At 36.7% G+C, this 12,121-nt stretch overlaps 2 protein-coding genes across 2 annotated transcripts in view; both read right to left on the bottom strand.

The window, feature by feature from the left end:
• The window catches only part of LOC110845257 (sodium/calcium exchanger 3), a 40,108-nt gene extending 37,349 nt beyond the window's left edge, over positions 1–2,759 (bottom strand). Inside the window, exon 1 of the mRNA XM_035848768.1 lies at positions 2,739–2,759. The gene's annotated coding sequence lies outside the window, so the exon portion shown is untranslated. The remainder of the gene's footprint in view (positions 1–2,738) is intronic.
• A 6,020-nt stretch (positions 2,760–8,779) lies between these two features.
• Positions 8,780–12,121, bottom strand: LOC110844500 (polyribonucleotide nucleotidyltransferase 1, mitochondrial). Its single transcript, XM_022090716.2, has 7 exons — positions 11,851–12,121; positions 11,618–11,787; positions 11,393–11,556; positions 10,100–11,317; positions 9,486–9,946; positions 9,112–9,394; positions 8,780–9,033 (listed from the first exon to the last, which is right to left on the bottom strand). The coding sequence occupies exons 2-7, from the start codon at positions 11,743–11,745 to the stop codon at positions 8,921–8,923; spliced, it is 2,367 nt and encodes a 788-aa protein (XP_021946408.1). The 5' UTR covers positions 11,746–11,787; positions 11,851–12,121; the 3' UTR covers positions 8,780–8,920.

Below are 12,121 nucleotides of genomic sequence, written 5' to 3'. Positions count from 1 at the left end.
GGGGATGATGAGCTCTTATTCTCACTTGACTTTGCTCTACTCGTGTTACTATTCGTATGGCTCTACCGTATCACATGTCATACCGTCATAATATGTTACTTAAAACTGTTTGTGTTTAACTGACTTATTAACTGACTTTGCCTGTGGATTTTAGATTGGATGTTGGATTGGAATGAGATTTTAGCGGAGAGAGATGATATTGGCGAGCAGGCAGGAAGAAGAAGCAGCAGCAGCAGCAGACACCTTAATCTAAATCTAAATTTGGTTCTCGTTATTGGTCTCCTCTCTCTCTCGTCGTCGCATCCGTCCAATTGGCAACTTCACACAGAGAATTTTATTATTCGCAAATTATCCTCTTCATTCCAATGCAGAATTAAATTGTACCTTCGTGTCGATCTTTTCACACACATGAACAAGAAATCTGTTTGTGTCCCTGTCCCACTGCTCCACTCCATCCAACCAAACAAACTTGTCTCCCAAGTACATAAATACATACACAAATACCAATTTTCAACCTTTGGGTGTTTTTATGCCTTTAAACATTGCAGATTCTCTCCTTCCCTCCTCCCTGCACTTTGTATGTATGTACGTATGCATGTTATACTTGGGATTAATATGGGCGCTGTGGCATGGCGTTCAGTTATGTAATGTTTTTTGAGATCAAACACTTCTTAAACACTTGGAAAACATGATGGGGAAAAAAGTGTGTCGGGTTCTTTGGTCTGGGATTTGTGGATTATTTATACTATAAGTTCTTTATGCTGGAAATCCAAATCTGGGATCATTTCATATGATCTCTTCCCCTGTGTTGATCTTTTTTTTCTTTTGAGACTTGTATAAAATTCAACTTACTACTTAGATTGTGAATGGGAATATTTTCTGGGTTGTCGCTTATTTATGTAGTAAAAGTTAAACTGGTGAAAGTGTGATCAAGTTTCTTCATTCTTGCTGTGCTGCAAATTTATCGCACCACACGGATGAAATGCCAAGTATTGAATACCCCTTGCTTGCCGTTGGTCTTGAAATATATAGACGAGAAACTCGTCAGTTCTTCAATATTTCAAAAATTATCACCAATCAAATTAAAGTAATTTTATCTATTCTAACCGACACCCCTTATTTGTAATTACACTATAAATTTTAACAACTTGTAGCTTCCCTCCAAACTTGTTGAATTCAATATACATATCTTTAAAATTGCATGCATCAGTGGTTGGCTGAGTATGTAGGTGCTAATTAATTAGATAATTAATACTTATCATCCATAAATATGTAACTCTGTACAACAATAAAAATAAATTAATTAGATTTGCATAATAATTCTTTGGGCCTTGATACAAATAAGGTGTGCATGCCTCATAACTTATTTTTTGATTGACGTCGGCATGCACATAAAACTCTATCATGAGATACGATCCCTATTTGTACACAAACAGCAGGAATTTCTAATATGAAATTTTTCAAGAAATGTGCGCTACTTAATCCTCCTCCAAAGACAGAGGCTATGACAATGTGAAAATCAATATATATGAACTAGCCAATCTTTATGCTTCGCACGTCATACTTGATAGGTCACATTTTTATGAAGAAAATAATCTATGTAAGTGCAACGGAGCGCGACATAGATACGTATGCGTATGGTCACATATACATAAATATGCAGTAATTGGTTCTACTATATAAATTCTCTTCCATGCCTAAATACTTATTTGGTCATCTTTTAGTAATTCATGTGAGGTGAATCACGAGATGCGTTACGTTTTATTGTATAGTGAAATTATATGATTTAAAATACCGTAAATAGTTGATTAAATCGATCCTTACATACATATTTATTGCTCTCTGAATATCAGTGGGTAGATGGTTTCTGTCTTATCTACGCAGTGACATTTTTTAGTGTATATAGTACACCATTTATGTACTTACTTTGGGTATCTAACTAGATAATCCCAAAAAGGATTGCTTAGGTGAAGCAAAAGAAAGTGAGATTAAAAAGTTAAAATAGTTCTCCCTCAATGCATACACAGTTTTCATGTGAAATTTTCTCAATCGCAAAAAATCTGGCAAATTCCGTACGACTTTATACATCTTCTGCATTACGATATTTTGTTATGATTCAATTTGTAGATACAGAAAAAATGTGAAAAACTATCAGACGAGAAATAATTTAGCTGCTACAATGAATGGTAAAATAAAATTTGAGAAAATACAGCCACTTCGATGGATCAGTAATCAGTACACATGTCAACACATATAGGTGCCAATAAGCGGATACAACTCATACTCCAGTGAATTAAAGCACAATTTTACCAAGCAGCGATAATTTCATTGTGGAGTAACGTTGTCATTTCTTAACGGATTTTGTTCATTTGAGTTTAATTAGAAGCTAACAATCTTTGAGCCATTTTTTGATAGATAGAGAAATTTTAAGTTTATTTGTGTAAATACGTCTTCATGCTTTTCTTCTATACAACGAAATATTACTTTTTAGGGTGCTTTTAGATTAATGTCTCGGGAAAAGATTGGTTTTCACTCATCCAAGTTAGTAGAACGTACAATTAAATCGGTTAAAAAATGACCAAGTTATTTCATTTGGTAACTTTTACAAGTTTTGCGAACTATGGCGTTTTTTTTTGTCAAAGCTTCACCTAAGAAGAAGCTTTTATTGCGCATCTGACCTCCCTCGAAACCACGGCTTAATACATATGGTCAAAGAACAAAGGTCACAATGGAATTACCTGGATTGAATGAAATGTGGAAACCACACGTGTGCGAGGGATTCGACTTTGTTGGCCAAGTCCTGATTTGGCGTGAGGGGAGTAAGTGGAGCCCGAGTTCGGTGGAGTGGAACTAGTGGCTGTTGGGAAAGTACTAACTAAACTCTGCTCCTGCTGGATAACATATCATGTGAACTTTGCTCTGGAGAAAGGACATGCTCTCTCTCTTTCTCCCCGTCCTACCACCACCACCACCAACATCACCCTCCTTAAAATTGTCATCCTTTCCTTACTGCCTTCACCATTAGTAAGCAGAAGGAAATGCATGTCTCCTAAGTGGGCGATGTGCATATGTACATACGAAATAGTTAGATATATGTGCATATGTCTCTTGTCATGTGCGTTCATCAGTTTTCTTGGTCAATATACGGTACATACGTACGTACTCTACGTATGCATTTAATGTTGTTTTGGTACTGCGATGGCTAGCCATAAAAACTAACGATGGTTAAGCAAAACAGGCAGAATAAAGGCTTTCCCCGTTCAGACGAAATTCAACAGACAAATGACGACAGAATTATAACCTTTCTTCCTTGAATATGTATGCTACATACATACCGTTGTAATTTCAAGTACAACTGCCACTAGTTATTTTTAGTGAGGGATGTACTATGCAAATCCTTACAAATTAATTCAGCATTAAGTATTTAGAGTAGCATTAGTCCATCATTTGTATTTTCTCTATGTATCATAGAGCACCTGAGTCACAAAATCAAAATGCTCCTAGAATTATAGTTAAGTTTGGATGGAAATATAGATACATGTGTACTCGTAAAGAATTATTGTCGAATAGTACCATCATTTCATTATATTGGATCTTCAAATTGAATCAACAAAATAATGCATCGTATCTTATGCATTCGTAATGCATAAGTTATATAAAGTCGTATGAAATTTGTCAGGTTTTTTTTGCGATATCATTAATATTCTGAAACAAAATCTATTTGTTGAGCAGCGTTTGTAATTTCTTGACGTATTTGTATTTGTCGGGTACAAAATAAATGCAACTAAAATAAACTCCACTGCTAATTCATTGAAAATGGAAAGTTGCGACAGTCAAAGTTGTGGCATAAAGGTTTCTACAGCACGAAGCAACAGGAGAAAGCAAAGCAAACCGTTGACCCGTTACCACCACTCAACCGACAATCGCATACAAAGCCTTTGAACAAGGAGGCAAGGAGCTGAGTACATATTGAAAGTTCAGTCTGCATGGAAAATTGCAACATTTTATTTATCAGCACGTCCAGACCAAGTTTTCTATTGATTTATAAAATGTCCATGACACGTCCGTGATTTGATCTTGCTGTCCAAGATTTTAACGGTGAGTTTTATGATCCTTTTTGCTATGCCCAGAATTTTGCACAAATTGCGCATCTTACAACTATTGCAGGAAAGAGTCTTTCTTTTCCATTTCCATTCTATCTCAGAATATTTACTTGCATGATTCAATTCCATGCATCACTTTCTCCGTTAGTGAATAAAATAGATTTAGCAGGTCTTCCTTTCCTTGTCAGCGGTTATGTGTGCATGTACATACGCATGTGCTCGTACATATCTGTCTATGTAACAGTGGAATGGATGAGAAAGGAGTTTGATTAAATTCTGATTCTCAATTTCGAGCTGATAGTGGGTATTAAAAGTTATAATTTTCAACGTCAATAGATATTTACAAAGATATGTAAATGTACATATTATGTAATGCAACATGCACGCGGTGGTGTGAGTCGGTAAATTAAATTATCATGTGCTAATGTTATTGGATTGTGAAACTATTAAGGTTATGCATTCGACATTCAAATGTTTCAGAATTTGGTTTAATTATTATTTTTCTTTTTCCTTCTATAGCATGGGAAAAATAAACAATCTATTCGTCTCCTACCATATTAAATTTACGTAGGCGTTATTACAATACCAGTCGGTAGAGTTTTGATAATTCTAAGATCAATTACTGCAAATAGGTTGCGGATAGGCACCAAAACTGCATGTTACTTTCAGTATATTAATCATACTGATGATACGCGTTATTTACATACTATTCTGTTAAATTAAATGCTTGCCTGCTTTTCTGTCCAATTAAATAGGATTAATTTAATATAAATACAACCTGCCAATTTTAAAGACGCACTTTAAATATTAACTGGGCAATCGAATACAGGTCATCAAGTTGTCTTTCGAGTGTTCGCAATTTTGGAGAACTAAATTACGATGGAATATTGAGAAAAAATAAGATGAAATCGTAGTGGAATTTGGAGCAGGTGAAAGAAAACTGTTTATACAAGCAAGGATTTAATTAAGGGAAACTAAGAGATTTCGAAATTCCTATTCTTATTACATTGCTGCGATATTATTGTGAATATTTATGCATTTATTTATATGTTTGATAAATATGTGCATGTAATAGCTTTCTTTCCTAACAAATTAATTATCAGAATGAGTAGATATTTCGTGTATTCGGTAACAAAGCCGTTAATGGGGCATAATTTTTTTGTGAACATAAAATAAAAGTATATGAACCAAACTACAATTTCTGGGGCAAGTTAAGACTTTGGCAAAAAGACAAGCAAGTTTCCATCTGCTCTTTCTCATCATGATGCTCACACAATCACTTTCTCCAACTTGTGGATCCCCTTGCTGAGGCGTTCTGCTGTCTGTTGCTTTCTCCCAGCCAGAAGCGCTTTACGAGGAACACAGGGTAGAAAGAAAGTCGTGTTCAGCTGTTGAAGCAAAAAATGATCATTTCACCTTCTCCCTACTGAACTGAATGTTGACGACGATATTATTTTGCTGCGAATAAGATTCCTTGTATTTTGCTATGAACTTTCTCCTCCTGAGTTCACTGACTTTTGTTGGAAACAAATCCTGTCTTACTTATTTGTGCTAGCCTCAAGACATATTTACTCATTCAACAACGAAATGTCGCATCAGACTTCTTTGTACTAATACGAAGTTAGGTTATTACGATCTTGCCTTAGAAAATATTTCGTTATCGTTTGTGGACTTTGATACCGAGTCTTTAAGGGAGGAAAAATCCGAGCCAGTTGCTTTCTTTGTATTCTTAATTTCGAAAATCATTGTCTCATTATCGTTATGCATTGCGCATCGGTTTTGAATACATACATGCATACGTATATCATTAACACTAAATTTAAGCTTTATCGACCGATTTGTAAAATCCTTTTTGGGCTTGGAAGACCTTATGGGACAACAAAATCATGTTATGCATGTATGTATGTAGACCTAAAGCTTCTACGCCAGTGTATAAAATTAGCAGCACCTACTTAATTACATAACCCAACCGGTCAACCCCATGTCCAGCGGTATGTCCACGCTTTTCGAACTCGGTTCCTAATTTGTACACTTACAATAAAACTTCAAGTTGATCCGATAATTTATCTGACCATGTCCTAGACGGACAGACGGACACGATGATGATGCCCGCAACCTATTGGTTCGAGCTAAATCCCTGATTGTTTTATTTTTACAATGCTTTGCATTTCTATTTCTAATAGCATGGCAAATACAGTTTCACCTACAATACTTACATTATGAGAGAAAAGTTTGTAATTATTGCCTACGTATACACCTCATTATATCAACCTGAAACAATGAACAATGGATTCCGGACGAATCTAATGAAACTTTGGCCCAGGAGAACACTTGACAACTTTTCCAATGAAAGTGTAACTTTTACCTTTTTCACACATGGGTCCAATATCAAGCGATAGTAGGAGCTGAACCTTTAAACCATAATGATAACGAAACGACGAGTTGTGTACAAAAAAAATTTGAAACCTTTGTTTCGTGTATTCAGTAGAAAAAGCACAGTTGAACTCTCACTCTGAATGTTTTTTAACTTGTACTTATCTACTTGTCATGCACATATATAAACTCTCTACTCACATGAACAAAAGCCGTTAGCCAGCACCTATTTACACCACGTGCCATGTTAATTTTGTGGGTCCGTAATTCATGGTTCCTCTCCATATCAATAAATACAGACGTGCCTGACGATGGAAAGAATATTTATATATCGACACTTTTCGATGATAATGTCCTTTTCTCTGGAATCCAGAGAATGGTAAATAGAAAACTCAAGATCCTACGTATATCTGTATGTAGTAGTGTAAACATATATGTAGGCACCTACCGCGTTTGACGTTATTGACGCACTATCGTAATCGTCACAATAGTTCACAATTCCAATTCCCTCAAGACAAACATCTAGTTTTCATTATGGAAATCACTATGTATGTGATGTGAGGATCGACAATCGACCTCAAAAATTGAAGAGGAGCTATAGTTTAAAATCATCAATTGGACTTTGACCGACACGTCATTACCATCCTTTCCACTTTTTCAGGAAACATAAATGGAATCGATCAATGTTAAAATTGGAGGCGAAAGCGAAAGAGATACATATGTGAAGGTACATAGTCCCCATGAATTTTTTATTTGGCATTGTAAATAGTTGGCTACAAGAAGTGACAAGAGGTGAAAGTTACAGTCAGACATCTCAAACCAAGCGGTCATACTCTTCCAACAAGCGTCTTACTATAGAAGAAAAGATTAACAAACGGTTGTAACTCCGGTTGCAACTTCTTCTGACTGACTTTCATTTTTTCATGAAACTTTAATTTGGTCCTTAACTCTTCCTTGGTGCAAGACACTAACACATTCAGTCCTGACATGCAAAGTAATATCACCAGAACATCTTTCTAGGCTAAAATTATGCAAATAGATATTGTGTCACATTTGGAACAACTGTCATCTATCTATTTCATATGTTCTGCGGAGGACATTTTCTCGTTTGTTAGAAAATTACAGAAAAAATAGGATAACATTGTGAATTGAAAAAATAATATGAATTGTAGAGAAACTAATGTTGATATTTTAGCTGCAAACTTTTAGATGTTACAAATCGCAACCAACAAACTATTTCATTGAATGCCTTGGGACTTTTGGTGAGAAACTGGACGAGGGAAACTTTCTACTTTCTCCTTTATTTCGAGGAATAACGAGCGTGCAAGTCCACAGTGCCCAACTGCCCACACCACCACCGTCACCTCTGCTGGACGCTGGACCACACGATGAGACATGTTACTTTGTTGGAAGATATATGTGGTCTTGTGCTGCTTGACTATCTTACTCTGAAGCTTCATTGCCCACGCATACACAACTTTCCCCACATTTAATTCTTCTTACTTAAAGAACAATACCAACAGACATGAATATACTGAGGGGAGGTTTACAAATATAGGTAGTTGAGGTCAAAATAACTGTCTTAACTAGGGCAGGTTTAATAATGTATACATAATTCAGTTGCTAATAGGATTCATCATTCGAGGAATGACGAGTATTAAGCAATGGCACATTAGACACAGATGCATGCGAATAGAGCATTGTACATATTTCCACTGAGGAGTAAAATCTTTTCCACATTTCTCATGATTTCTCTCCACTTTCACCAGTTTCGTTGTGCAATGCGACAGGAAGCGGATGGATGATGAGATAGAGGAACCGATGGTCATAAAAAATTTACTGGTGTAATAACGTAATATAATGATTTGGTAATTAATGCACATTGCTGGCTGTTATACAGGAAGGAACCAAAGTTTGAGGATTTATGGGTTACTAAAAACGGTCGCATCTCCCTCTAGATATTTAATTCCAGTGACTACAGACGACGACAATAAAAGTGAAATATAAAGTGCACAGGTTTAGAGACACAGCGAAAGTAGCTCCTGGACAAGGAAAGTTAATATGTATGTATACTTACGTACTAAAGTAAACAACTTACAATTTTATTTTTGTTTTGGATAGCATCAGTAGTGTGACTACGGCCTAATTGCCGGAGGATATTGGGCTTTGCGAAGTTTTTTTCAATCCTATCAAGTTCTTGTCCATAAGCACAATGTTAAAACTGTAATTTTCAGACCTCCCAATGGTAGCACCCATGGATAATATTCATGAAAGAGAAGGTGGAATAAACGACTTAATCATGATTCAAGTTTCTAGAATTATATGTATTCAGTCAATCTATTATATTGTAATGATCAAGTGATATAAGTAAAATTATTGTCGTCCTTATTATGAACAAATAAGCATACATGACTATAATATGAACTGATTGTGTAAAGACTATGTTATCTCGAGGCGTTGAGATCACGAACAACTGTTGAATCCATTTGAGGAACTTGTAGAACTTTCCTGGATAACCGCATGCCACCAGAAACTGGGTCTCGACCAAAGTATTTGACTGCAAACATACAAAAACTTTAGACAATATAATCCCATACGATAAAGCGAACTTTAATGGACAAGTTTTGATTCTTACCATTAATTTCTTGTCCAACTTCCAAACCCACAGCGCTAGGATGCAATATTTTTCTTTGATCCAGTTGTGAGTTGTGAAGTAAGGCAGGTTGCATATTTGGGTAGAGAGTAACCATTACACCAATATCCCGGATCTCAACAATTTTTGCGGTATAGATTGCCCCAAAGTCTAACTGAGGTTCTCTTTGTTCTGTCAAAAACTCATTTATCATCTCTTTTGCTTCTTCCAATGCTGTTTGGTTGGGGGCGAAGAGATTGAGGTGAATGTCATCAACTTCGGTTACCTAATCGTTTTGAGATATGATACAACCAGAATTAAGATGTATAAAGCATTACATATGCATCAAATACATAAATATAAATTTATATTCCTACCTGAACACCAGTTTCCGATGTTAGTTTTTTCACATTTCTTCCACCAGATCCAATGAATTTGGCTCGTTTATGTGTCGGAACTTCAATTTGTTCCACCAGTGGCATATTGTCCTTCTTTATTGTTCTAGGTGCCGCAATAGTTTGTTTCATAATTTCTAGAATTTCATTCTTGGCATCTGTTCCTTGCAACACAGCCTCCATCACCACTTTCAATGGAAGCCCTGGAATCTTAAGATCTGCCTGGAGGGCTGTGATTCCCTTCCTTGTCCCAGCTAATTTAAAGTCCATATCTCCCATGTAATCCTCTATGCCCAGGATATCCGTCAGCAGAACATAATCTTCTAAATGCTTAGTATCTCCCCCCTCAAACTTTGTAACTAGACCAATTGCCACACCAGCGGCCGGAGCAGATATGGGAACACCGGCATCCATTAACGCCAGACTCCCCCCACATATCGACGCTAAAGAAAGATACATAAATAATGTATATGCAAAAGTGCTCCAAAATATCTAGTCTTTATTTAATAAAGCCAAATAAATCTTTGCATATAGAAAGAGGAACTAATGGATGTCCTTGGATACATTACATTGCATGAATGAAACATAAAACTTACCCATTGAAGATGACCCATTCGATTCTAACACTTCCGAGGTAAGCCTTATCGTAAATGGGTAGTCTTTTGGTATAACTGGACGAAGTGCTCGTTCGGCTAGTGCACCATGACCCATCTCCCTCCTTCCATACTGACCACCACCTCTTCCCGTCTCATTGGTGGCATACGGAGGAAATTCATAATGAAGGAAAAAGTTCTTTTCTTTCAAACCACCAGTAATCACTGAAACGGGGTCGGATTTGAGTGCAGAGTCAATTGAATCAAAAGCAACAGTACAAAACACTTGAGTCTGTCCCCTTTGAAATAGTGAAGATCCATGAAGTGGTTTACAAAGATCTACGTCACACGATATGTTTCTCAGTTGGACCAATGACCTCCCATCACATCTGGTCTTTTCGTCTAGTATTAACTGTCGAAACACATTCTTGGTCAATTTGCTAAATGACTCACTGATAAGGCTGGGATCATAATTTGGGAAATTCTTATTAAGCTTATCTACCACATCACTTCTAAGCGCAGAAACCGCATTATCACGTCCCAACTTATCAAATGTGTGATCCATGAAAATATCCTTGAGTCTCAATTCTCCAAATGTTTTAGCTGCATCTGCTAAATCGGGAGGAATTTGACCAGGTTTTAACTTTTCTATTTTGAGAGAATTTTCTTTATTCGTAGCCTCTTGTTCTTGTCCCTGTCCTTCAATAACGGCTGCTGCTGCCGTTTCGTTTCTTTTCCGTTTACCAGCCTCTTTTTGAAGTCGAGTAATCCCTTGAATAATTGACTGGCATTCTTTCACTCCAACCTTGATTGCTTTGAGGAAATCTTGTTGCAAAATACAGTCTGCTGTAGCATCAAGCATGACCACCAAATTTTGGCTGGTTGCAACCACCACTAGATTAAGGATACTTTGACTCATTTCTCGCCGACTAGGGTTCACTTTTAGTTCATTGTCAATCATTCCAACCCTGACAGCTCCAACCGGACCGTTCCAAGGGATGTCGGACACACTTAACGCTGCCGAAGCCGCATTTATGCTTAAAATATCTGGGTCATGAACACCGTCAACAGCCAAGAGGTTACAAATTATTTGAGTTTCACTTGTATATTCGTCGGGGAAGAGGGGGCGAAGGGACCTGTCAATAAGTCGACTTGTCAATATTTCCCGTTCAGTTGGTCCCAGCTCTCTTCTCAGAAAATTTGTTGGAATCCTTCCTGCGGCTGATAAGTAAAAACAAGATGGTCATTTAAAAGGTCCTGTGTTAAAACTCATCCCACTATCTGCGTTGTACATACCAGCTGCTTTTTGACGATAGTCCACGGTCAAGGGCATGAAACCTTGAGGAGTAGATTTTATCTTTCCCACTGCCGTGACCATTACTGAAGTATCACCAAATGACGCAACGGCACAACCATCAGCCATTCGAGCAAGGCGACCAGTGCCAACTTTTAATGTTTTCCTTTAAAAAATCAACTAATTTGTCAACACCATATAATCTATTGTTTTTTAGTAAGAATTACCCGTCGGAAAATGTAATCGTGTTCTCGTGCGTTGTCAACGTTGAGCTTGAAATAAATTGCCTTCTACGGATAGCATTTTGTGCAATATTTAACAATTTTGTTACCCCCAACGGTCGCAAACCCATCATGGTTGAATTGAGGATGATGGTTGTACTATCAACTGTAGCCGACTGTAATTAATTACAAAGTAAATAGCATGCCCTAGAATAATTGTAACTACAAATTTATCTTACCTTTAATCTTTGTCCGTCTACCGTCGCGAAACACCGGTAGAATATTTAGTATTTTATTTAGTTGAAATAGTTTCAAGTCACCGTCATTATATACTTACTCTTTTTTTGTTTTACTAACGTTCTTTGTTTCCTCCTACTGATTTATATATTATTTGTTTTGTTTTTTTTTATTATTTACCCTGCTGAACGTCAAAAATTTACGCAATTTTTCAACAGAGATTTTACGAGAAGAGAAATGTGCGAGCGAAACAAACCCGAATTCGCGCTACAA

The sequence above is a fragment of the Folsomia candida genome, unplaced genomic scaffold, assembly GCF_002217175.1.
Source record: "Folsomia candida strain VU population unplaced genomic scaffold, ASM221717v1 Fcan01_Sc002, whole genome shotgun sequence".
In the NCBI taxonomy this organism is placed as follows: domain Eukaryota; kingdom Metazoa; phylum Arthropoda; class Collembola; order Entomobryomorpha; family Isotomidae; genus Folsomia; species Folsomia candida.
This window is presented reverse-complemented; position numbering and strand designations above follow the sequence as displayed.

Excerpts from the sequence above, each read along its gene's own strand:
- LOC110844500 (XM_022090716.2), bottom strand. The coding sequence starts at position 11,745 with ATGATGGGTTTGCGACCGTTGGGGGTAACAAAATTGTTAAATATTGCA. Across the intron at positions 11,557-11,617 it reads ACGATTACATTTTCCGACGG|GAAAACATTAAAAGTTGGCA; the intron begins GTAATTCTTACT and ends GATTTTTTAAAG. Across the intron at positions 9,395-9,485 it reads CATCGGAAACTGGTGTTCAG|GTAACCGAAGTTGATGACAT; the intron begins GTAGGAATATAA and ends CAAAACGATTAG.